The sequence below is a fragment of the Phyllobates terribilis genome, unplaced genomic scaffold, assembly GCF_046119375.1.
Source record: "Phyllobates terribilis strain yellow unplaced genomic scaffold, ASM4611937v1 Scaffold_4__5_contigs__length_816908805, whole genome shotgun sequence".
In the NCBI taxonomy this organism is placed as follows: Eukaryota; Metazoa; Chordata; class Amphibia; order Anura; family Dendrobatidae; genus Phyllobates; species Phyllobates terribilis.
Genome location: NW_027362764.1, coordinates 133,484,448 through 133,511,165, shown reverse-complemented (window position 1 = coordinate 133,511,165; position 26,718 = coordinate 133,484,448). Strand labels below are relative to the sequence as shown.

The window sequence follows — 26,718 nt, the reverse complement described above, 5'->3', positions numbered from 1 at the left end:
AAGAGGTAAGGGACCTACGGAAGGAGTCAGGATCAGGTGACATAGGGTTTGCTGGTAGCCTGTGGAGGTTTCACCAATTTAAGATACACTAGGTAACTGCTCTCCTCCAAATTAAAGATGCCCGAGTGCATGCAGAGAAGCTAATTAACCAAATCTGCTAATCTGGTTGAAAAACTTCACTCAGAGACTGAACCACGCGAAATGGCATACTTTATTACATAGACATGGGGTTAAATAGTATTCTCCTTCTAGGTGGGATTAGTAAAATGTATTGCTCTTTCTGATAACTCGGCACACTGCAATTTGCTCATCCATGTATCTCTTGGTCTCAGTAACGCCTTAGGAATTCCGATGGGAGGGGGTAAGTTCGTCTCTCAGCGCTATCTTTGCCAACTCGACATGAATCTCTCTGTTATCAGCCATGCACATGCATACGTCATTCTCAGGAAATCATTTAGTTGGTCATGTCTACAATAACAATAGAAACTGTTAGTTATATATTCATTAACTATTAACATAATCCATGTGCATATACACATTTGCATACATACATACACATAGATTATTCCATTATCGCTATATTGATTCACACTGATTAGGTAATCTGTTAAAATAAACTAATTGATTTTCTATAATATATATATTTTACCTTGACAGACCCCCCTAAAATCAGTTATTTGCTTTTAATATCCATATGCTAAAAATCAGAGGGGGAGAAGAATTGAACCTATTTTAAGGCTATTCTGAAACCCTACGATGTGACGGGCGCCCCGTCCCTTTTGGACGGACCCACCGACGTTCCTAAATCTAACTCATACAAAGACCTACAGGAAAGGGATGGAGACCCTAAAAGATCTAGTGACTGGGTAATCGAGGGCCACCCCTAACACGGAAATATGGATATTAACTTTACAAACTCATTTACTTCCGGTAATCTCTCTGGTACAACACTTTTGTTCTAAGGGGAACTGTTTGTTCATAGGCCTCTTCATTAGATTCTTCGGACAAGATGCTGACAGGTACTGCTGTATCTACTGTTTTGGCAATTAACCTCTTGACACAGGGAAGAGATATGAGTGCTAGTTGGTCAGCTATCCCTTGTAAGGCATCTTTGGTGTAATTGACAAATCTTTGTTGGCTATAATATATGTAATTTATCCAATCTACGGTCTTGTTAACGGTTACTATGGGTATTATGGTCTCAAATCCCGCCTTCACTTGGTCTCGGGCCTTGAATTCGTCTGGCACCCCCCTAAGCACTCCGAGAACATCAATAAATATATATATACAGTACAGACCAAAAGTTTGGACACACCTTCTCATTTAAAGATTTTTCTGTATTTTCATGACTTTGAAAATTGTACATTCACACTGAAGGCATCAAAACTATGAATTAACACATGTGGTAAGTCTCCTTGTCTGTCACTTGTCTGTCATTCAGAGCTACTTGAATTATTGGCCAGAAGGCATCTCCTGCTTTAATGCTAGTGATTTCATGAAGATCTTTCCAAGTGGCTGAATAAGTTTTTTGAATTTGTCTGATTCTTCTGTTGAACACCATAGCGTGTCTGTCTGGGTCAGGTAGTTTACTAATCACTCGATAAACTTGCGACGGTGTGAATGCCACATATCTATTATGGTGATCTGGCACTGGAGATTCTGACTGAGAAGATGTTGAGGGAGATATCTGCAACATAGCAACAGGAGGTGGGCTTGTTTGTCCAGGAAATATTTCATTTGGGTTATCTTCTGAGGTCATCTGGCGGCTGAGTGGGTCTGATCTAGCTGTGGCACTTTCCACAGCTCGGGTGAGAATTTGAGATTTATGATAGTCATTGCTGATTAGTCTTATCTCCTCCAACATAATTAATTCTATATACTCCCGTATAGCTTGGACTATTGCTTGGGCACAGGCTTGCATAGGAAATCCATACATTCCAGAATTTATAGCAGGAAGAGCAATAGAAGTAAGGTTCCTTGTTCCAACATAGTTCAGAATATTGTTGATTGTAGCTCTAAGTTGTGACACACACTGATCATGATGATCTTCATCATACACTGGACCTACTGCATGAATGATAAGCCTGCATGGTAATCTCCCTGGTCTGGTGGCTACCAGGTCTGTTGCCTCGACCGTTCCTGAAGAATGTACAATGCTATTACCGTCCTCCTGTATAGCATTACCTCCAGCTTGCACAATAGTCTTAGCCACTCATCCCCTATGTTGTAATCTAGGGTTTGCTGCATTAACTATTGCATCTACTTGCTGTGTTACCAGATCCCCCAGATCTGCTGTTAGTACCGTTGATGACTTGCAAATCATTCTTTCTGTCCATGGTTTCCACACCTGTGGGTATTCTTCATCTGAACGGGTGGCACAGGAATCCTCCTGATCCAGAGGGAATTCTGATACTTGTGTACGAAATGTCACACAAGCCAGTTTACCTTCTGGATCCCTTATTGGTGTGGACGCTGATGGTGGTGGTGGTGCTGCCGCCTCTTCATCCCACGGCTCCTCCGGTTCAATAGTATTTCTCCTTCGGTTAAGGGCCTGCCGGAACTCCGGACTATTAAATAGAGTTTCGGCACTGGGCAAATGAGGATAGAGAGGGACATAGTCTTTTGGGACATAGTACGCACCATCCGGAGTGACAACCGGACACACTGATATAGGAGTAAATGTTGCTGTTGATGTTCCGGGTGTAGTGTGTATTGTGGCCTGTATTCCGGGTGCGCCAAGATGGCCGCCACCGGAAGGAAGCACACTACAGGAAGGGTGTGCTCCACTGTTTGTGGCCTGTGTTCCGGGTGCGCCAAGATGGCCACCACCGAAAGGGACTTCTGGTCAGAGGCCGGAGGTGATGCAATGGGTGTAGCAACATTGCCGCTGCAGGAAGGTTTGAAACTTTGGGCATACATAGGTATAACAGATGAGGATGGGGCACTAGGAGTGGCTTGGGTAGTAGCAAGGGGTGGGCCTCCTGGCCGGGGCGTGTGACATGCAACACAATAATCTGCTGACAATGGATTCTGTCGGCCACAATTAGAACACACCCAACAATTCATTGCGCCGCCATTATAGAGCGGTGGCGGAGGCATGGTGGGGAGGAACAGTGTGAGGTCTGGGACGTGTGCCCCGCATGCAAGACAAGTATCTCTATTATTAGGATTCTGCTGACTGCAATTTGTACAGGTCCACCCCCCCCACCCGTCTGCTATTATCGAGCGGTGGCTGGAGAGCAGTATTTTTGTAATACACATAACATGGCGTCTTTCCCTTATTGTCTGTATTTTCTTCCTCCACCCACCCTTCTTTTGACAAATTCTCTGCTGTTCTATACCAAGCCAAAGCAGTTTGTAACAATCCTTTATCTTCTAGCATGCCCTTTTTCTTCTTCATAATTTCTTGCCATTCTAGCAGCTGTAACCGGCCCTTATCTGGTAGCTCGCATATTTTAGTTAACTGTTTAAGTTTCTGCACATACTTTTTCCCTTCTTTTGACAAACTCAGCGCAACCTTTTTCCACATCTATGCACTTTGAAACAACCCATTATCTTCCAGTTTTCCCCTGTTTTCACAAATTGCTGCATTCAACATCTCGTACTGTAATCTACCCCCTGGGTACAACCCACACAATGACATTACTTTTTCTCTACATATTTCCTTCCTTCTCTTCTAGTAACTATATCTTTGGGGTCCTGTCGCTCCTGATCGAGCGACCCCTGTGACACAAACAATGTCTTTAGTTTCCCCATGATTTTGGCTCCAGGCGTTCCGTCCCCTCAGACTTATGATCAGACCAGGCAGCTGATACACAAGTACAATTGTAACAAGTCCCTACACTCCCTACCAAGCACTGAATTGATTATTTTACGACTTAATAAAGCGCTGAACACCCCGCGCACACACGTCCTAGTGACGTCTTAATATACGGCTTAACGATTCAGTCGGCTCCCCGCGTATTCCACGTCTTAATAGAGGATTAGTTAACCCCGCGTGCCCGTGCCCTAATAACATCTTAATACGCAACTTATCAGTAACTTCCCTCCCCACGTGTCCCACGACTTAATACATGACTTAATATAGGATTGGTTGGCTCCAAGCGCCCGAGTCCTAATGGTGTCTTAATACACGACTTATCAGCAACAACGTCACTCCCCGCGTTATAAACAAAGAAATTTTCCTAAATTCTCAAGTGTATACTTGTACGCCCCTGCGTACAAAGATCGTTCTAATGGGACGGGACACCTAAGATACCACAGAGCAGCAGTTAGCTAGGAGTGACTACACACCAGAGTTCTTGGAATCACACAGCGGGGACCCGCCCAGTCACACGGGCTGTCCCTAAGGGCCAATCTAGACACCACAAACTCATCAGAGACCGCTCAAAATACGAATAAGCACTACGGATTCATTAGATCTGTAGACTTACCATATTCAGTGGTGAGAGTTGATCAGGCTCTCGCTTTGAGCTGTCCCGGCTCGTCCGTAGGTGGTCCGATGATGGGCACCCCGAGACTTAAAAGTCCCCTCGAGTGTGATCTGAGTCACGGCACCATTTGTGGAGGTTTCACCAATTTAAGATACACCGGGTAACTTCTCTCCTCCAAATTAAAGATGTCCGAGTGCATGCAGAGAAGCTAATTAACCAAATCTGCTAATTTGGTTGAAAAACTTCACTCAGAGACTCAACCATGCAAAATGGCATACTTTATTATGTAGACATGGGGTTAAATAGTATTCTCCTTCTAGGTGGGATTAGTAACATTCCTTGCTCTTTCTGATAACTTGGCACACTGCAATTTGCTCATCGGTGTATCTCTTGGTCTGAGTAACGCCTTAGGAATTCTGATGGGAGGGGGTGAGTTCGTCTCTCAGCGCCATCTTTGCCAACTCGACATGAATTTCTCTGTTATCAGCCATGCACATGCATACGTCATTCTCAAGAAATCATTTAGTTGGTCGTGTCTACAATAAGAATAGAAACTGTTATATATTCATTAACTATTAACATAATCCATGTGCATATACACATTTGCATACATACATACACATAGATTATTCCATCATCGCTATATTGATTCACACTGATTAGGTAATCTACTAAAATAAACTAATTGATTTTCTATAATATATATATTTTACCTTGACAGCCTGTGTGGTAGATCGGCTCACGTGGTTGCACATAGAGGTAAAAACAGGAACATTGTCTCTTTAAATCTTCTGTGGTTTATTAAGGGAACAGCATAAACGGCAACATTAGCAAAACAAATACGGCCTTCTCGGCCTAGCAGGAAAAACAAAGCATAACGTATGGCGCAGTCCTTGTTGCTACGGGTAACCACCCGCTTCAGGAACAAACAATCCAAGGTTTAGCTTTTCCTTCACATGACAAAACACCTCCAGAGCTTGTGTTTCCAGAACCACCCCACACCAAATACTCTAAAAGGCTGGGAATTCATCCTCTCTCCTCCTTCCTTGCTACAGGTGTTTAATCATTATAGCACTAAACATGGCTGATTAACCTCTCATTCCTTCGTGTGCTGGAACCTTTTTCCTATGTTTATATTACTGGAGCTAACAATCTCATTGCTACATATCTCCCCTCCAGTACTTTGCCAGTGACATTGTCACACCTGTTACCATGCAGACACATTGGCCTGCATAGGAGCTGTAGACAAAAAATAGTAAATGATTTTTTAACCAAGCCTTGAAAAGTTTTTTTTTTTATCCTCATTATAGTAAGATTCGAGCAAGAATGAAATGATTGTGAAAGCGTCACTTTGGGTTTGAATTTTCATGTATCACAGAATGGATGTCTTCATTGACCAATTGATGTCTCTTCACTTTATCTTCTTAGTGTTTCTATGGATGGATATATCATATAACCTGGATGAAAGGATTGTGTCTTGGCATGGCTGAGAAAGTTTGCTTAGTGTATATTTCAGTTAAGAAATGGTTTCTCAAGTCAATGATCATCATACTGCTGTAGACAGGAAAACACAACTTGGTAGCCATAAACAAAGAAGACCAGGTTGTTTGCCATAAACCCAGGAAATAATTCTAATTCATGGAAAACCACTGAGCGTTTCCAGTATGGGTCAAATCGTCTTTTAACTTAAACAGGAACCACAGTGTCCAATTTTATGGAGTAGAGTAGATTCACCACATAAAATAGGATAGAAATGTTCACACAAAGCGATCTTGGGGTAATTATCACAATAAATAACGAGAGAGAGAGAACATTAAAAATTCCAAAAAATGTGCTTTATATGGTATAATTACAATATTGATGCTATATATATAAGATTTTCAGCTAATATTTTGAGTTAATGAGTGTATATGTAACTACAAGTTGCTGTCCTTTCATTTTGCATTCTATAGTACAATGTTTCTCAACATACAGTACGGTCACCCCTGAGGTATGCCACACATCCTGATGGGGTATGCGATGCAGGATACGGGTGGCACAGCAAATCTTAGTGGAAAGAGGAGGAACTAGTGATGGGCTGCTCTGATCTACAATGTCATAGCATGTTGGAGCAAGGGTGGCATGGTCAGAGGGGATAGGGGAAGTCTGGAGGCCCTGATTGGAAAGCACAGTGCTATAAAACTGCTGCAAAGGTATCGTAATGGAGCAAGAGAAGGTGACAAACAAGCAGGCTAATACAGGCCATCTGGGAAATCATTAATTGGCAATTTCAAAGGGAACTGCCAGCAGCAGATCTTGATGATTACGTTCATTTAGCGTGGTAGAACTTTCTTCAGACATCCATTAACAACCTGATTGATAGCAGCCATGGTATGTAAGTGTTGGGATTTCTGTACGTGGAACTCATACTTGATACTGAATAAATCAAGATATTTTGATAAATTTGTTTCCATTTTCTCATCATTTGCATATTATTAACATGTTTATCCATCCTGTGATTTCCATAACTCCATGACTTTTCCATCTTAGTGTTGCAATTTCGAAGTTGAGGAGTCTAGTATCAACATATTTTATGATACCTGAGCAGGGTTGGGGTTAAGATTGTGTAGTGCTTAGTCTATGCACTCTCCTTTCCTAACCTGACATCATTCTCTTCTCAGGTTGAGGGTTTCCAGGAAAGAATACAGTGAGAATTATATATGTACAGTATATATTAAATACCATATGCTATCGGACTAGGTATATTTCATATGGTATTTGATGTAATATTTATGTGACAACATGTAAAATAAAAAAGAATACAATGACAAATTTAAAAAATATAACGAGGAACAGTTTCCATTTTCTATACTCCTTGAGTTTCACTGTTAGTTTCTGATCTGGTTGCAGGTTTGTGAACAGTCTGGTGTACTATGGTCTAAGTCTAAATGTTGGCAGCTTTGGGTTGGACATATACCTCACACAACTTATTTTTGGAGCTGTGGAAATTCCAGCTCGTCTTGGATCCATGTTTATTGTGCAAATCTTTGGACGGAAGCTAAGTCAGTCACTGTGTCTCTTGTTGGGAGGAACTGTTTGTCTCATCGTTACTGCCATACCAAGAAGTAAGACATTTTATCTTTATCTTGTTATGTGATTTTGGAAATATACTTCTTAAACATATAGTTACACAAAAAAGAAGCTTGGGACAGCACCAATACCGGGCACCACTCTGCCAAGATGCACTGTCAAGCAATTAAGTTATCACAATTCAGAATAATTACCAAAAAAAAAGAAGTTCACTGGCATCCATGTGGAAAATCCGGTTCAATCTTATTGGAGTTCAATGATAACATGATAAGAACCAAGTACCGATCGGCACAGAGATAATCAAGCACTTCAGAAAGGCCTCTGTGCCAACTGGTGGGACGTGGTGTTTATCTTGTATCTCCAATAAGATTGATCTGAATTTTCCCCATGGATGCCGGCAAACCTCTACTTTCTTCTTAAACTTTTAATACTTTGATCAGTATTGTGTCTTTCTTGGAAAAAGTTTTACAAAGAAATTCAATGGTATAGACTTCTGTGGTATAAATGTGTCACTGAGAATTTCTAAAGGATCGTCTCAAACATTAATCTACCCAGAGGATGTGTGATCGCTGGGGGTCTGGCTGCTGAGATCTCCACCAGTCTACAGAATGCCAGGCCCAAGATCTCCTGTGTGAATGTAGCAGTACTGAATATTTGCAAGCACATACTCACTACCACTCCATTATTGGTTACTGTATATACATTGTTTATGACATAATCCCTTTAAGACCAAAGCATTTAATTTCTAATTGTGTGTAGTACATGTATGCAGGACATTAGATAAAAGGGGTTAGGAGGTGGCTTTGATTCCAGGTCCAGGTGCCTGAGGAAACCAAACAGTCCTTCTGTGAGATTATTTATTTTACTCACTTATATAGCGCCATTAATTCCACAACGCTTTACAGACATCATCGTCACTGTCCCCATTGGAGCTGACAATCTAGATTCCCTATCAGTCAGTCTTTGAAGTGAGGAAGGAAACCGGAGAACCTGGAGGAAACCCAAGCAAACACGGGGAGAACATACAAACTCCTTGCAGATGTTGTCCTTGGTGGGATTGGAACCCAGTACCCCAGCGCTGCAAGACTGCAGTGCTAACCACTGAGCCCCCGTGCTGCCCATTAGATTAGATTACTGTCCTGTAAATAGGGGTAACATCTCTTCTCGTAGACAGCGATATGCCTGACATCTTATAAGCCATGCAATGCTCCTTTAGGAAATCAAACGTGCATCTTCAGAAAGAAAGATGACTGGAACTGATGAGGGGACCCCCCAAAACACGTGTCTATAAATAAAGTGTCTGGTTTGGCTTTTATATCCTAAGTCATGTGGCAATGCCCTTTATAGTATCGATATTAACATTTAAGATTGCTATTTCCAATAGGGGGCACTAGAGTTCAAGTCCTCTTCCTCTCTGAAGATGCTTATTCCCACTCCCAATGTTCTGATTCTATGGAAAATAGCTATTGGTAGACTAGACGCTTCCTAACAGTGCCCGTAAACCTTAGTGGTCAGCCGAACACTCGTGCATATGTATTTAATGAGGATAGTGGACTAACCCATGACCAGACACAGAGACCTCTGTCCTTATTTTACAGGGAGTGAAAGGACTAGGCGTTGTAATTCAGCAAGCTCATTTCTTCTTTAACTGACATTTCCTTCCGGGGAGACTCGGATGCTCCTATTGGTCCTGCTGAAATTTGTGGTTTCATCCAACTTCATCAAATGTATATTGTGGACTTTTAGTCATGCCTCCATGTTTTTATACCCTGGTAGAGAATAACTTGTAAAATGTATTAATCTCTCTTTCTTCTTAAGCATTGCCTGTTGTCGTCACTGTGCTTGCAGTTATTGGAAAATTTGCCATTGCAGCCTCCTTTTCCATTTGTTATATTTATGCTGCTGAGTTATTCCCCACAATTATCAGGTGAGTGAATTACAACATATGTATTGTAGAATAATGATCGTTAGCTATCAAAGGGCTGAAGGGCAAAACTGGGAATACGGTCTCATACACACAGCAGGGCAGTACACACAGAGCATGTACAGAGGCATGTGGACTCCCTATAGTAACACTCTATGTGCCGCTACATGTTGCTTCCATATGGCACAATATTATAGACCAGGGATGTCAAACTCAAATACACAGAGGGCCAAAATGAAAAACTTCAAAAAGTCGATGGCCACCCAGTATACAGTATAATGGGCGCCACATAGTCCTCCATACAGTATAATGGGCCCCACATAGTCCTCCTTATTAGTGTTGAGCCACCCCCGTAGTGTTCGGGTTCGGTTCGGTTCGTCGAACACCGGGATGTTCGAGGAACTGTTCGTCGAACACCTTAGAACACCGTCGAACACCGTTAAAACCAATGGCAGGCAAACAAAAACACATAGAAACACATAGAAAACACCTTCAAAGGTGTCCAAAAGCTGACAAACTGCTCAGAAGACACTCTCTTTAAAAAAGCCGGCCGGCAATTGAGCAGCGGCATACACCGGTACCCGACAATTTAGACAAGAAGGAATAGAGCATCACACATAGATTAGATAGATAGAAACATGTCAGTCACACATATAATAAGTACAGTGACAGTGTTGCTTACTGTACTTGTCATTTAGTGTAAAGGATTTATTTAAAAAAATAATAGTGTTTTCATGCACCATCTCTTTAAAAAAGCCGGCCGGCAATTCAGCATCTGTACCCGACAATTTAGAACAGAAAGATAGAGCATCACACATAGATAGATATAAACATGCCAATCACATATATAATAAGTACATTGACAGTGTTGCTTACTGTACTTGTCATTTAGTGTAAAGGATTTATTTAAAAAAATATTAGTGTTTTCATGCACCGTCTCTTTAAAAAAGCCGGCCGGCAATTCAGCAGCGCTACCCGACAATTTAGAACAGAAAGATAGAGCATCACACATAGATTAGATAGATAGAAACATGTCAGTCACATATATATGAAGTACAGTGACAGTGTTGCTTACTGTACTTGTCATTTAGTGTAAAGGATTTATTTAAAAAAATATTAGTGTTTTCATGCACCGTCTCTTTAAAAAAGCCGGCCGGCAATTCAGCAGCGCTACCCGACAATTTAGAACAGAAAGATAGAGCATCACACATAGATTAGATAGATAGAAACATGTCAGTCACATATATAAGAAGTACAGTGATAGTGTTGATTACTGTACTTGTCATTTAGTGTTAAAATAAAGGATTTATTAAAAAAAAAATTGGCGTGGGGTTCCCCATAATTTTAGTCTCTAGCGGAGGTTAAGCAGACAGCTGGGGCAGATGTTTGAAGCCTGGGAAGGGGGTAATACCCACGGAGCTTCCCAGGCTACTAATATCAGCCCCCAGCTGAATACCTAGCCTTTACTAGCTATTAAAATGGGGGACCCCCCCAAAAAAATGACGTGGGGTCCCCCCTATTTTAATAGCTAGCAAAGGCTAGGCAGACAGCCGGGGGCTGATATTAATAGCCCAGGAAGGGTACCATGAATATCGGCCCCCTCCCAGGCTAGAAACACCAGCCGTCAGCCGCCCCAGAAATGGCGCATCCATAGGATGCGCCAATTCTGGCACTTAGCCTCGCTCTTCCCACTGCCCTGTAGCGGTGGCAGTGGGGTAATAGGGTTGGGGTTGATGTCAGCTTATAATGCCAGCTGACATCAAGCCCAGGTTAGTAATGGAGAGGCGTCTATAAGACACCCCCATTACTAACCCCATAGTCAAAGTTAAAAAAAAAAAACCACAAACACCCAGAATAAAGTCCTTTAATTGAAATAAACACACAATTCTTTATTGTTCTAAATTAAACCATACTTACCGTCACGCCCATTCCAGCTGAAGCCAACGATCTCCTGCAATAAAAGAAAAATAATAAAGCAACCTCATCCTTACCTTCCCATGGTTCCCACGACAGCTTCAGCTCTGCTACATCGAGATGACAGGCTGGACCGCAGCAGAACGCTGCCATCCAGCCTGTCATCCCGCAGACACTGAGAAGCACAGGCTTGCTTCCGCTCCTCAGTGTCTCTCTGTGACGGCATAAAGATGAGCCGAGGTCATCTCCAATGAACTCAGCTCACCTCATGTACGTCACTGACAGCGTGGGAGAATTCTCACGCTGAAGCGCTGAGTGCAGGAGAATTTTCCCACGCTGTCAGTGACGTGCATGAGGCTGATATTTAAATTTGGCGCACAAATCGGCACGGTAGTGTTTAACTTTGGCGGCAAGATCAGTGATTGGTCGCGCGCCAAGACCGCGACCAATCACCGATTTGGGCGCCACATTTAAATATCGGCCGCGACCAATCAGCACAGCGTTGTTTAAATGTGGATCCAAGATCGGTGATTGGTCGCGGCCGATATTTAAATTTGGCGCACAAATCTGTGATTGGTCGTGGGCAGCGTCCGCGACCAATCAGCACAGTAGTGTTTAACTTTGGCGGCAAGATCAGTGATTGGTCGCGGTCAAGACGGCGACCAATCACCGATTTGTGCCGCACATTTAAATAGCGGCCGCGACCAATTGGATGTCAGCGCCGCTCCCCGGTCCTCCCTTCACACCCTAGCCGCATGGATGTCAGCGGCGCTGCCTGTGCGGATACTTCCGCTGCGAGAAGCCGGGACATGAGCGGGCGCTCGCAGCAGAAGTATCCCGACCCGCAGCGCCGCTCCCCGGTCCTCCCTTCACACACTAGCCGCTGATGTCCCCACAGTATCCGCATGGTGTTACAAAGGTCCGGACATTTGTGTTAAAAATCGCTGATTGGTCGCGGGCGCTGCCCGCGACCAATCACCGATTTGGGCGCCAAATTTAAATATCAGCCGCGACCAATCACCGATTTGGGCGCCAAATTTAAATATCCTTCGCGACCAATCACCCATCTTGGCTCCACATTTAAACACCGCTGTACTGATTGGTCGCGGACGCTATTTAAATGTGGCGCCAAAATCGGTGATTGGTCGCGCCCAGCGTCGGCGACCAATCAGCACAGCGGTGTTTAAATGTGGAGCCAAGATTGGTGATTGGTTGCGGCCGATATTTAAATTTGGCGCCCAAATCGGTGATTGGTCGCGGGCAGCGCCCGCGACCAATCAGCGATTTTTAACACAAATGTCCGGATCTTTGTAACACCATGCGGATACTGTGGGGACATCAGCGGCTAGGGTGTCAAGGGAGGACCGGGGAGCGGCGCTGCGGGTCGGGATACTTCTGCTGCGAGCAGTCGCTCATCTCCCGGCTTCTCGCAACGGAAGTATCCGACCAGGCAGCGGCGCTCCCCGGTCCTCACCAATACGATTAGCTGATTGGTCGCGCTCTCCGCACGCGACCAATCAGTGATCTTGGCGCTAAAGTTAAACACCGCTCTGCTGATTGGTCGCGGACGCTGCCCGCGACTAATCACCGATTTGGGCGCCACATTTAAATAGCGGCCGCGACCAATCAGCGAGCTTGGCGCCAAATTTAAACAACGCTCTGCTGATTGGTCGCGGACGCCAGACGCGTCCAATCAGTGAGATTGGCGCCAAATTTAAACAACGCTCTGCTGATTGGTCGCGGACTCCAGCCGCGACCAATCAGCGAGATTGGCGCCAAATTTAAACCCCGCTCTGCTAATTGGTCGCGGATGCCGGCCGTGACTAATCAGCATTATTGGCGCCAAATTTAAACACCGCTCTGCTGATTGATCGCGGTCGCCGTCCGCGACCAATCAGTAGTATTGGCGCCAAATTTAAACCCTGCTCGGCTGATTGGTCACGGTTGCCGGCCGCGACCAATCAGCAGTATTGGCGCCAAATTTAAACCCCGCTCTGCTGATTGGTCACAGTTGCCTTCCGCGACCAATCAGCGATTTTGACGCCAAATTTAAACACCGCTCTGCTGATTGGTCGCGGCCGGCGATTGCGACCAATCAGCATTATTGGCGCCAAATTTAAACCCCGCTCTGCTGATTGGTCGTGACCGCCGGCCGCGACTAATCAACATTGTTGCCGCCAAATTTAAACACCGCTCTGCTGAATGGTCGAGGTCGTGACCAATCACCATTATTGGCGCCAAATTTAAACACCGCTTTGCTGATTGGTCGCGACCACAACCTATCAGCATTATTGGCGCAAAATTTAAACCCCGCTCTGCTGATTAGTCGCGACCGCCGGCCGCGACTAATCAACATTGTTGCCGCCAAATTTAAACACCGCTCTGCTGAATGGTCGAGGTCGTGACCAATCACCATTATTGGCGCCAAATTTAAACACCGCTTTGCTGATTGGTCGCGACCACAACCTATCAGCATTATTGGCGCAAAATTTAAACCCCGCTCTGCTGATTAGTCGCGACCGCCGGCCGTGACCAATCAGTGATATAGTCGCCAAATTTCAACACCGCTTTGCTGATTGGTCGCGGTTGCTGGCCGCGACCAGTCAGCGATTTTGGCGCCAAATTTAAACACCGCTCTGCTGATTGCGCCGGGTCTGCCGCATACATATTCTAGAATACCCGATGCGTTAGAATCGGGCCACCATCTAGTTTCATGAAATAATTTAAAAAAAAAATTGACGTGGGGCTTCGCACTATATTTGTGTCCAGCCAGGTACAGCAGGCAGGAACGGGCTGCCCCCAACCACCAGCTGCCTATTTGTACCTGGCCGGACACAACAATATAGGGAAGCCCTTTTTTTCTTAATTATTTCATGAATTTCATGAAATAATTAAAAAAAAAAATACGTGGGGCTTCGCCCTATTTTTGTGTCCAGCCAGGTACAACTAGGCAGCTGGGGGCTGGAATCTGCAGCGCAGGGAGGCCCAAGCTTTCTGGGTCCCCCCTGCTGCAAATTGCAGTCCGCAGCCACCCCGGAAAATGGTAGGTTCATAGAAGCGCCATCTTCTGGCGCTGTACCCAACTCATCCAGGGCCCTGGTGCGGTGGCTCACTGGGTAATAAAGGGGTTAGGGCCAGCTTGGCATTATCAGCTGGCCCTAAGCCCGAAATTCATGGGGTCACGCCAATATTAGACATGACCACTATGAATTTCTAGTAAAGTATTTAAAAAAAACACAACACCCAGAAAAAAGTCCTTTAATTGAAATAAACACACAATTCTTTATTGTTCTAAATTAAACCATACTTACCGTCACGCCCATTCCAGCTGAAGCCAACGATCTCGTGCAATAAAAGAAAAATAATAAAGCAACCTCATCCTTACCTTTCCATGGTTCCCAGACAGCTTCAGCTCTGCTACATCGAGATGACAGGCTGGACCGCAGCAGAACGCTGCCATCCAGCCTGTCATCCCGCAGACACTGAGAAGCACAGGCATGCTTGCGCTCCTCAGTGTCTCTCTGTGACGGCATCCAGATGAGCCGACAATGAACTCGGCTCACCTCATGCACGTCACTGACAGCGTGGGAGAATTCTCCTGCACTCAGCGCTTCAGCGTGAGAATTCTCCCACGCTGTCAGTGACGTACATGAGGTCAGCTGAGTTCAATGGACATGAATGAGCTCACCTCATGCACGTCACTGACAGCGTGGGAAAATTCTCCTGCACTCAGCGCTTCAGCGTGAGAATTTTCCCACGCTGTCAGTGACGTGCATGAGGTGAGCTCATTCATGTCCAATGAACTCGGCTCACCTCATGCACGTCACTGACAGCGTGGGAAAATTCTCACGCTGAAGCGCTGAGTGCAGGGGAATTCTCCCACGCTGTCAGTGACGTGCATGAGGTGAGCCGAGTTCATTGTCGGCTCATCTGGATGCCGTCACAGAGAGACACTGAGGAGCGCAAGCATGCCTGCGCTTCTCAGTGTCTGCGGGATGACAGGCTGGATGGCAGCGTTCTGCTGCGGTCCAGCCTGTCATCTCAATGTAGCAGAGCTGAAGCTGTCCTGGGAACCATGGAAAGGTAAGGATGAGGTTGCTTTATTATTTTACTTTTATTGCAGGAGATCGTTTTATTACCCCCTTCCCAGGCTTCAAACATCTGCCTCAGCCGTCTGCTTAACCTCCGCTAGAGCCTAAAATTATGGGGAACCCCACGCCAATTTTTTTTTAAATAAATCCTTTATTTTAACACTAAATGACAAGTACAGTAATCAACACTATCACTGTACTTCTTATATATGTGACTGACATGTTTCTATCTATCTAATCTATGTGTGATGCTCTATTCCTTCTATTCTAAATTGTCGGGTACAGATGCTGAAATGCCGGCCGGCTTTTTTAAAGAGACAGTGCATGAAAACACTATTATTTTTTTAAATAAATCCTTTACACTAAATGACAAGTACAGTAAGCAACACTGTCACTGTACTTCATATATATGTGACTGACATGTTTCTATCTATCTAATCTATGTGTGATTCTCTATTCTTTCTATTCCAAATTGTCGGGTACCGCTGCTGAATTGCCGGCCGGCTTTTTTAAAGAGACGGTGCATGAAAACACTATTATTTTTTTTGATAAATCCTTTACACTAAATGACAAGTACAGTAAGCAACACTGTCACTGTACTTCATATATATGTGGCTGACATGTTTCTATCTATCTAATCTATGTGTGAAGCTCTATTCTTTCGGTTCTAAATTGTCGGGTACCGGTGTATGCCGCTGCTGAATTGCCGGCTTTTCATGTTTCACTGTGAGCAATGTTCCCATCGATTTGGGCAATCACTGTAATGCCACAACCACCATGGCTGTGGCATTACAGTGAGTGGCAGACAATCCCTGCATGATTGGTGCTCTAAATAGCGCCAGACATGCAGGACACGCTTTTGGTGCACGAACAGTTATCGAACATAACCTCGAACAGCCGAATTTTTTGCAAATCGTTCGGGTTCGTCGAACAACTCGAACACCGCCCAAAACAGCTCGAATTTGAGATTGGCGAACAGTTCTAGTCGAACACCGCTCATCTCTACTCCTTATAGTATTATGGGCCCCACATAGTCCTCCATACAGTATAATGGCTCCACATAGTCCTCCATACAGAATAATGGGCCCCACATAATCCTCCATACAGTATAATGGGCCCCACATAGTCCTCCATACAGGATAATGGCCCCACATAGTTCTCCATACAGAATAATGTGCTCCACATAGTCCTCCACACAGAATAATGGCTCCACATAATCCTCTATACAGTATAATGGGCCCCACATAATCCTCCATACAGTATAATGGCCCCACATAATCCTCCATACAGTATAATGGCCCCACATAGTCCTCCATACAATATAATGGGCCTCACATAGTCCTCCATACAGTATAATGGGCCCCACATAGTCCTCCATACAGTATAATGGGCCCCACATAGGCCTCCATACAGTATAATGGGCCCCACATAGTTCTCCATACAGTATAAAGGCCCCACATAGTCCTCCATACAGGATAATGGCCCCACATAGTCCTCCATACAGAATAATGGCTCCACATAATCCTCCATACAGTATAATGGGCCCCACATAGTCCTCCATACAGTATAATGGCCCCACGTAGTCCTCCATACAATATAATGGGCCCCACATAGTCCTCCATACAGTATAATGGGCCCCACATAGTCCTCCATACAGTATAATGGGCCCCACATAGTTCTCCATACAGTATAAAGGCCCCACATAGTCCTCCATACAGGATAATGGCCCCACATAGTCCTCCATACAGAATAATGGGCCCCACATAGTCCTTCATACAGAATAATGGCTCCACATAATCCTCCATACAGTATAATGGGCCCCACATATTCCTCCATACAGTATAATGGCCCCACATAGTGCTCCATACAGTATAATGGGCCCACATAGTCCTCCTTATAGTATTATGGGTTCCACATTACCTTCTATACAGTATAATGGGCCTCACATAGTCCTCCATACAGAATAATGGCCCCACATAGTCCTCCATACAGAATAATGGCCCCACATAGTCCTCCATACTGTATAATGGGCCCCACATAGTCTTCCATACAGAATAATGGGCACCACATAGTCCTCCATATAGAATAATGGCCCCACATAGTCCTCCATACTGTATAATGGGCCCCACATAGTCTTCCATACAGAATAATGGGCACCACATAGTCCTCCATACAGAATAATGGCCCCACATAGGGGTGGTGGTTCTTGTGTCGTGGGCCAAATATAATCACCCTGCAGGCCAGATTTGGCCCACGGGCCAGAGTTTGACATGTATGTTATAGAGGTAGAGTCAGGCATCATGCATGCATACTTATCTAACTTTTATAATCAACAAAATCTACATTTATTTTGGCACCAGCTCCAAAATAAACAAGATTGCTCACTTTCTGGAGCAGAGTTTAAACAAGCCTTCTAACTTTTTGTGCTCTTATCCTCAAGATTGTTGGAGACAAAAATGTAGCATATTTTTGTTTTTTTGCTAGGTGGTCGGAACTTAGCTTCATGGGGCATAGCAATTAGATCAGAAATGATACTCCAGTCTCTGACTGGAGTAACATTTCTGGTGGGGGCACGCAGCATTTGTAAGATGTGCCTAATTCAATAAGTGGCATGCTGTTAATAGATTATGTGCTTTTTACTTCAGTGGTTTCTTCAACTGGAGTGAAAAACTTAATGAATTGGCCCCATTCTCCCACAGAAGCAAATCGATGCCATCATTTCTCTGACTGTATGCCTTTTTTGATGTCTCAAATATGGTACTGGAGGTGCAACCAAGGCCTCAAGCAAATCTTTGGGTGATGACTTTGTGTAATAGGCCTAATCTACAATAGACTATAAAAAGATGCCCAGGCCCAGTACATACTGATGCTTCAATACGGGCAGGACATCACATATATGGAGCCGCTGCAGTTGCCTAGAGGCCCAGTCAGGAAGAGGCCCCACTGCTACCTTGAAGAAATTTTCCCATCTTTTAAACTAATGGTATACTGCTTAGCACATGCCATCACTTTATGATTGCTACTCTGGTGAAAACCAGATTAATAGTGCTTCACAATATATAGTGTACGCTCCTGTGGGTCGCCACACATTGAAGTCGATTACTGTGCTAATGCATGGAGTCTCTTGACCTATTATTAAAGAGTAGGTAGCATGTATTCTAGCCATGTATCACTTTCTAGGCTACTTGCTGCAGTTTTGAATAAAAACTCTTTTATTTGCTGCTGATCTACAAGCTCTCTGAATGCTGAGTTCTGTATAACCCCTCCAACACCACTGATTGGTTGCTTTCTGCTTATACACAGTGTACACAGAAAGCAACCAATCAGTGGTGGGTGTGGGGCTGGACTACCTGGCAGCAGGCCAAGAAGTCTTCTAGAGATCTGCTTCTGATAAAACAGTGATTTCATAAAAACTACACAAAGCAGACCGATAAAGTAAGTGATAAATCTCTGGAATCAGGGTCTCTGCACCTACATTGCGCTGCTCTCAAATTAGGAGGCAAAACTCTAGTTACAGATTCCCTTTAAAAAAAACATTTAGACCTGCCCTTTCAACCCCCCCCTGACATGTTTCACTGGTTTGACCAGCTTCTTCAAGGAAAATGGGGTTTCAGTTTGCCAAATGGAAAAATTAGTTAATATGTGTATTGGAATGTTAATGCTTCACATGCTAGGGTCATTGTGTATGTATGTGCATGTACAGTTCTTGCAAACATCCCTCTGGTGTCTGTATTGACCTCCGCTTCAATGTAAAATATGCATTTTTCCTTTGATGCATGAGACATGAAACATTTTCTATTGTACAGGTATTTAATGGATTGAATCAGCCCAATGATATACATTTGCTTTCAAATATATTTTAGAGAGACTAAACAATTTAATTGCTATGTATCACAGTGAGACTTTGTCTGCTTCCAGGCAGAATGGAGTGGGACTTTGCTCTATGACGGCCCGAGTAGCTGGGATCATTGCTCCACTTATTAGTCTTTTGGATAAATACCACCCAGCTATACCAATGGCCATTTATGGCAGTGGCCCCATCATCGGAGGCCTTCTCTGTTTCATATTACCAGAGACGCGAAACAGGGACCTTCAAGACCATACTCATGAGGCCAATGGCATTCCCAGGTAAATATACTTAAATTATGTAAGAACATCTGACTGATTACTATAGTGATTTTCAGCAGAGAAGATTCACATATCATTATAAGTCACATTACAATGGCTTCAAATTGTGAAAACTATTTCTATAAAGGTACAAAATATACTCACACTGTTTATTTAAGATCTACAGCAGTGAGACATGTTTGGGCTCTTTTTCATTAGTGGAAAAATATCTGTATTCTCCTTTAAAAGGCTGTTACCATTATTTAAAGTGTCACTCTCATCTTTAGAAATGGGTATGGATATACAGTTCTCAATCCAAAATGTGATGTTCTCCAGCACCAAACAAAAATAGTTAAAACTAGGATAAAAAAAAATGGCAGAAGGTGCTAATGTAACCCAAAATGCGTAAGCACTATGGGTTTTTCATTATGTGCACATTCTGCCAATTTTCCTTTAACAGGGCACTTAGAAACTGTGAGCTACACTACAGACCCTCTGGTGGGAACAGGTACGCCATCAAACTCCATGGGGTAATGATAGAGCAGTCCCTAGGACAATTCCTTGGTCGTCTCAGTTTCAGTGCAGGTTCATAGAGAGACTCTCTTTAGGAGAACAACAGTCTACATGACATATGACTAGTGATGAGCGAGCACTAAAATGCTCGGGTGCTCGAAGCTCGGGTGGAGCACATTGGAATACTCGGGTGCTTGACCCGAGCAACGAGCCCAATGTAAGTCTATGGGAAACTCGAGCATTTTTCTGGCTGTCCCCCCCCAGCGGTCTGCAGAAGGTCAAAAATTGCCCAAATCGATGAGAATAGTGCTCAATTAAATGTCAGGCAGGAAGAATATATAGGCAGACAGGCAGGCAGGGTATATAGGAGGGTGCATAAAAACATAGCAGGGCACTTGGAACGCACTAGTGCCCTCCGATTTTCATGCACCCATCTCTTTAAAAAAGCCGGCCGGCAATTCAGCAACGGCATACACCGGTACCCGACAATTTAGAACAGAAAGAATAGAGCATCACATATAGATTAGATAGATAGAAACATGTCAGTCACATACAGTATATAATAAGTACAGTGACAGTGTTGGTTACTGTACTTGTTATTTAGTGTTAAAGGATTTATTAAAAAAAAAAATAATAGTGTTTTCATGCATCTGTCTCTTTAAAAAAGCCGGCCGGCAATTCAGCATCGGTACCCGACAATTTAGAACAGAAAGAATAGAGCATCACACATAGATTAGATAGATAGAAACATGTCAGTCACATATATAATAAGTACAGTGATAGTGTTGGTTACTGTAATTGTCATTTAGTGTTAAAATAAAGGATTTATTAAAAAAAAAAAATTGGCGTGGGGTTCCCCATAATTTTAGTCTCTAGCGGAGGTTAAGCAGACGGCTGGGGCAGATGTTTGAAGCCTGGGAAGGGGGTAATACCCACAGAGCGTCCCAGGCTACTAATATCAGCCCCCAGCTGAATACCTAGCCTTTACTAGCTATTAAAATGGGGGACCCCCCAAAAAAATGACGTGGGGTCCCCCCTATTTTAATAGCTAGCAAAGGCTAGTCAGACTGCTGAGGGCTGATATTAATAGCCCAGGAAGGGTGCCATGAATATTGGCCCCCTCCCAGGCTAGAAACACCAGCCGTCAGCCGCCCCAGAAATGGCGCATCCATAGGATGTGCCAATTCTGGCACTTAGCCTTGATCTTCCCACTTTCCTGTAGCAGTGGCAGTGGGGTAATAGGGTTGGGGTTGATGTCAGCTTATAATGCCAGCTGACATCAAGCCCAGGTTCTTTAAGACACCCCCATTACTAACCCCATAGTCAAAGTTAAAAAAAAACACAAACACCCAGAATAAAGTCCTTTAATTGAAATAAAGACACATTCCTTTAATGTTCTAAATTAAACCCTACTTACCATATCGCCCATTCCAGCTGAAGCCAATGTCTTTTGCAATAAAAGTAAAATAATAAACCAACCTCATGAACTCGGCTCATCTGGATGCCGTCACAGCCAGACACTGAGGAGCTTCACTGAGGAGCTTCACTGAGGAGCTTCTCAGTGTCTGCGGCATGGCAAGCTGGATGGCAGCTTTCGGCTGCGATCCAGCCTGTCATGTCAATGTAGCAGAGCTGAAGCCGTCCTGGGAACCATGGAAAGGTAAGGATGAGGTTGGTTTATTATTTTACTTTTATTGCAGGAGATCGTTGGCTTCAGCTAGAATGGACGATACGGGAAGTAGAGTTTAATTTAGAACATTAAAGGAATGTGTCTTTATTTCAATTAAAGGACTTTATTCTGGGTGCTGTGTTTTTTTTAAATACTTTACTAGAAATTCATGGCGGTTATGTCTAATATTGGCGTGACCCCATGAATTTCGGGCTTAGGGCCAGCTGATAATACCAAGCTGGCCCTGACCCCTTTATTACCCAGTGAGCCACCGCACCAGGGCCCTGGATGAGTTGGGTACAACGCCAGAAGATGGCGCTTCTATGAACATGCCATTTTCTGGGGTGGCTGCGGACTGCAATTCGCAGCAGGGGGGGCCCAGAAAGCTTGGGCCACCCTGCGCTGCGGATTCCAGCCCCCAGCTGCTTAGTTGTACCCTGCTGGACACAAAAATAGGGCGAAGCCCCACGTAAATTTTTTTTTAATTATTTCATGAAATTCTTGAAATAATTGAAAAAAGGGCTTCCCTGTAATTTTGTTTCCAGCCAGGTACAAATAGGCATCTGGGGGTTGGGGGCAGCCCGTTCCTGCCTGCTGTACCTGGCTGGACACAAAAATATGGTGAAGGACACGTCAAATTTTTGGTGAAAAATTCATTAAAATTTTTAAAAAAACACATTTAGGGACTGCATCTTTATTAACCCCTCCACTTGAGTGGTTAATAAAGATGCAGTCCCTAAATTATTATTATTTTTTTATTTTTTCATTAATTTTTCCCAAAAATTTTGACGTGGGCTTCGCTATATTTTTGTATGCCAGCCAGGTATAGCATCCAGGAATGGGCTGCCCCCAACCCCCAGATGCCTATTTGTACCTGGCCGGACACAACAATATAGGGAAGCCCTTTTTTTTATTATTTCATGAATTTCATGAAATAATTAAAAAAAAAATATGTGGGGCTTCGCCCTATTTTTGTGTCCAGCCAGGTACAACTAAGCAGCTGGGGGCTGGAATCCGCAGCGCAGGGTGGCCCAAGCTTTCTGGGCCCCCCCTGCTGCGAATTGCAGTCCGCAGCCACCTTCTGGTGCTGTACCCAACTCATCCAGGGCCCTGGTGCGGTGGCTCACTGGGTAATAAAGGGGTCAGGGCCAGCTTGGTATTATCAGCTGGCCCTAAGCCCGAAATTCATGGGGTCACACCAATATTAGACATGACCACCATGAATTTCTAGTAAAGTATTTAAAAAAAAACACAACACCCAGAATAAAGTCCTTTAATTGAAATAAAGACACATTCCTTTAATGTTCCAAATTAAACCCTACTTACCGTATCGCCCATTCCAGCTGAAGCCAACGATCTCCTGCAATAAAAATAAAATAATAAACCAACCTCATCCTTACCTTTCCATGGTTCCCAGGACGGCTTCAGCTCTGCTACATTGACATGACAGGCTGGATCGCAGCAGAAAGCTGCCATCCAGCTTTCCATGCCGCAGACACTGAGAAGCTCCTCAGTGAAGCTCCTCAGTGTCTGGCTGTGACGGCATCCAGATGAGCCGAGTTTATGTCCAATGAACTCAGCTCACCTCATGCACGTCACTGACAGCGTGGGAGAGTTCTCCTGCGCTCAGCGCTTGAGCAGGAGAATTCTCCCACGCTAGGATGGCATTGAGATTACATGCTGGATCGCAGCTGAGCGCTGCCATCCAGCTTGTCATCCTTCAGAGACACTGCAGAGCGCAAGCATACCTGCACTCTGCCGTGTCTATGAAGGATGGCATGCTGGATGGCAGCGTTCAGCTGCGATCCAGCCTGTCATCTCAATGCCATCCCAGCGTGGGAGAACTCTCCTGCTCAAGCGCTGAGCGCAGGAGAATTCTCCCACGCTGTCAGTGACGTGCATGAGGTGAGCTGAGTTCATTGGACATGAACTTGGCTCATCTGGATGCCGTCACAGCGAGACACTGAGGAGCTTCACTGAGGAGCTTCTCAGTGTCTGCGGCATGGCAAGCTGGATGGCAGCGTTCTGCTATGATCCAGCCTGTCATGTCAATGTAGCAGAGCTGAAGCTGTCCTGGGAACCATGGAAAGGTAAGGATGAGGTTGGTTTATTATTTTACTTTTATTGCAGAAGACATTGGCTTCAGCTGGAATGGGCAATATGGTAAGTAGGGTTTAATTTAGAACATTAAAGGAATGTGTCTTTATTTCTTTTGTGTTTTTTTTAACTTTGACTATGAGGTTAGTAATGGGGGTGTCTTTTAGACGCCTCTCCATTACTAACGTGGGCTTGATGTCAGCTGGCATTATAAGCTGACATCAACCCCAACCCTATTACCCCACTGCCACCGCTACAGGGCAGTGGAAAGAGCGATGCTAAGTGCCAGAATTGGCACATCCTATGGATGCGCCATTTCTGGGGCGGCTGACGGCTGGTGTTTCTAGCCTGGGAGGGGGCCAATATTCATGGCACACTTCCTGGGCTATTAATATCAGCCCCCAGCTGTCTGACTAGCCTTTGCTAGCTATTAACATAGGGGGGACCCCACGTCATTTTTTTTTTGGGTCCCCCATTTTAATAGCTAGTAAAGGCTAGGTATTCAGCTGGGGGCTGATATTAGTAGCCTGGGAAGCTCCGTGGGTATTACCCCCTTCCCAGGCTTCAAACATCTGCCCCAGCCGTCTGCTTAACCTCCGCTAGAGACTAAAATTACGGGGAACCCCACGCCAATTTTTTTTTTAATAAATCCTTTATTTTAACACTAAATGACAAGTACAGTAACCAACACTATCACTGTACTTATTATATATGTGACTGACATGTTTCTATCTATCTAATCTATGTGTGATGCTCTATTCTTTCTGTTCTAAATTGTCGGGTACCGGTGTATGCCGTTGCTGAATTGCCGACTTTTCATGTTTCACTGTGAGCAATGTTCCCATCGATTTGGGCAATCACTGTAATGCCACAACCACCATGGCTGTGGCATTACAGTGAGTGTCAGACAATCCCTGCATGATTGGTGCTCTAAATAGCGCCAGACATGCAGGACGGGGACCCGAGCTCCTGCCCGAGCATCGCGCAAGTACTCGGCGAGCTCCGAGCATCTCGAGTACTGAGATGCTCTTGCGAGTACCGAGCAGTGGCGAGCATGCTCGCTCATCACTACATATGTGCCGTTTGAACCTTTGAGTTGACAGGGACTAACTTGACATCTATGCTTTCACCCTTTTTATCAACTTTGTTACTGTCTCTGCAAACTACCCAGCCTGGGCCTGTCCACTTTAGTTCTATGCTAAACCTCTGTCCAACATCTTCATAGGGTCTATCTATCCCAACGCTCAATGGCTAGCCACCCTCCTACAGACCCATCAGAACTCAACCCTAGATGACCGTTTGGTCCTAAAAAGTCGTTGGTGTGACTGTGACCTGCATTACCACCACCTTACTTGGAACACATACAAACAAGAGATGCCAACTCTGGCCGTAAAATAATGTCTTCTAATCCCTTCCAGTAGGCATCTTGGTACAAAACGTTCATATCCAATGTCCCTAGTAATGTCAGTGGCGAATTTTTGGGCAACTGTACCTGCAAACTGACTTTTTCCTTTGGGAGATGGCAAGCAGAAATACTGCTCCCCATAAACTAGCTAGTAAAAACAGCACACAAATGTGTCAAAGCAAAGCACTGTCACACACGAACCACACAATAACATGTACACGTTTAAATAACTGCAAAAATTGGGTCTAACCCATTACATTGATATATAGCCAAATACAGGGGTGGGGTGAGCTTCAACAACAGCAGTGGCAGAGCGTTGAGCAATTTCAATGGTATGTTTAGAATTTTACTAATTTAGTATTGTGGGCACATTTAAAGGTTTTGTTTATCCTCTCCCACCCTTGAAAAAAACATTTAAACTTAATGGTCTAAAAAAATAAATTTCTTTTTAGATCTGATAACTTTCCAAAAGATCAGCTCATATATGAAAATCACGACGACGAAGTAATGGATCTTTCACAACAGCAAAAAAGAACTCGTTTATAAGAAGATTTGATGGATTTACTTGACGAACTTAATCCTAGTGTTGACCTTGCCATCATCATGATAATACAGAAATGTCGTGATCGACAGAGCAATTCACAGGATTTACAAGAATACAGAGATCAGTAGTTGCAGCCGCACCAGTGACATTAATGGGTTTGCTGTTTTTATTTCTTAATAAGAAGCACACAGACTGATAAATGGACAGCGTCAAATAAAATCTGTACATGAAATTTTTTTACCTTTTTTTCAAAGTACACCAATTGTTTGTAAGTCTTATTCAGTAAATTAATAAATATGGTTACAGCATAAATACAGATGTGTTTTCCTATCTAACACAGCGTGTTGACCAAATCGGAGGGCCATGTTAGAAGCAGCCAGCGCCTTCGAACATTACATGAGGGGTAATATTGGGGGTCCAGCAACTTCAATTTGAACCTGCGCTCTTAAACATAAATAAAGCATGCTCCACATATACTAAGGGGCTGATCCGGTAAGGTGTTTACGCCAAAATTCTGTCCTAAAACACATTTAATAACTTTTGATGTTTTCACGCCAGTCTCTGCCAACTACACCAATATAGGCGTTTCATGGACTGTACAGGGCGTGGCTATGTCCGCCCGTCAAATTCATTTAGGCCATGTGCACATGTTGAGTATTAGGTGAGTTTTTTACCTCAGTATTTGTAAGCCCAAACCAGGAGTGAGTAAAAAATATAGAAGTGGTGACTTCTTTCTATGGCATTACACAATAATATATAACACTTACCTATACAGTACGCAAATAAATAATACTGACACGTTGACTTGGGCCGATAAATTTTGGTCACGGCCTTTAATTAAAATTTTATAATTATACAAACTCAATCCTTATTCAAAACACAACTTTACTCAACTTTTATTAACCAACATCTTTACCAACAATAACCGCAGCTTAGTAAAAAAAAACCTCAA

General features: G+C 43.9%; 1 protein-coding gene across 1 annotated transcript in view; it reads left to right on the top strand.

Annotated features, from left to right (window-relative positions):
* The window catches only part of LOC141265103 (solute carrier family 22 member 13-like), a 72,746-nt gene extending 46,668 nt beyond the window's left edge, over positions 1-26,078 (top strand). Inside the window, exons 7-10 of the mRNA XM_073677754.1 lie at positions 7,323-7,537; positions 9,321-9,429; positions 19,350-19,559; positions 25,675-26,078. Of these exons, the coding sequence (XP_073533855.1) occupies positions 7,323-7,537; positions 9,321-9,429; positions 19,350-19,559; positions 25,675-25,768 (628 nt within the window). The 3' untranslated portion in view covers positions 25,769-26,078. The remainder of the gene's footprint in view (positions 1-7,322; positions 7,538-9,320; positions 9,430-19,349; positions 19,560-25,674) is intronic.
* Positions 26,079-26,718: the final 640 nt, after the last annotated feature.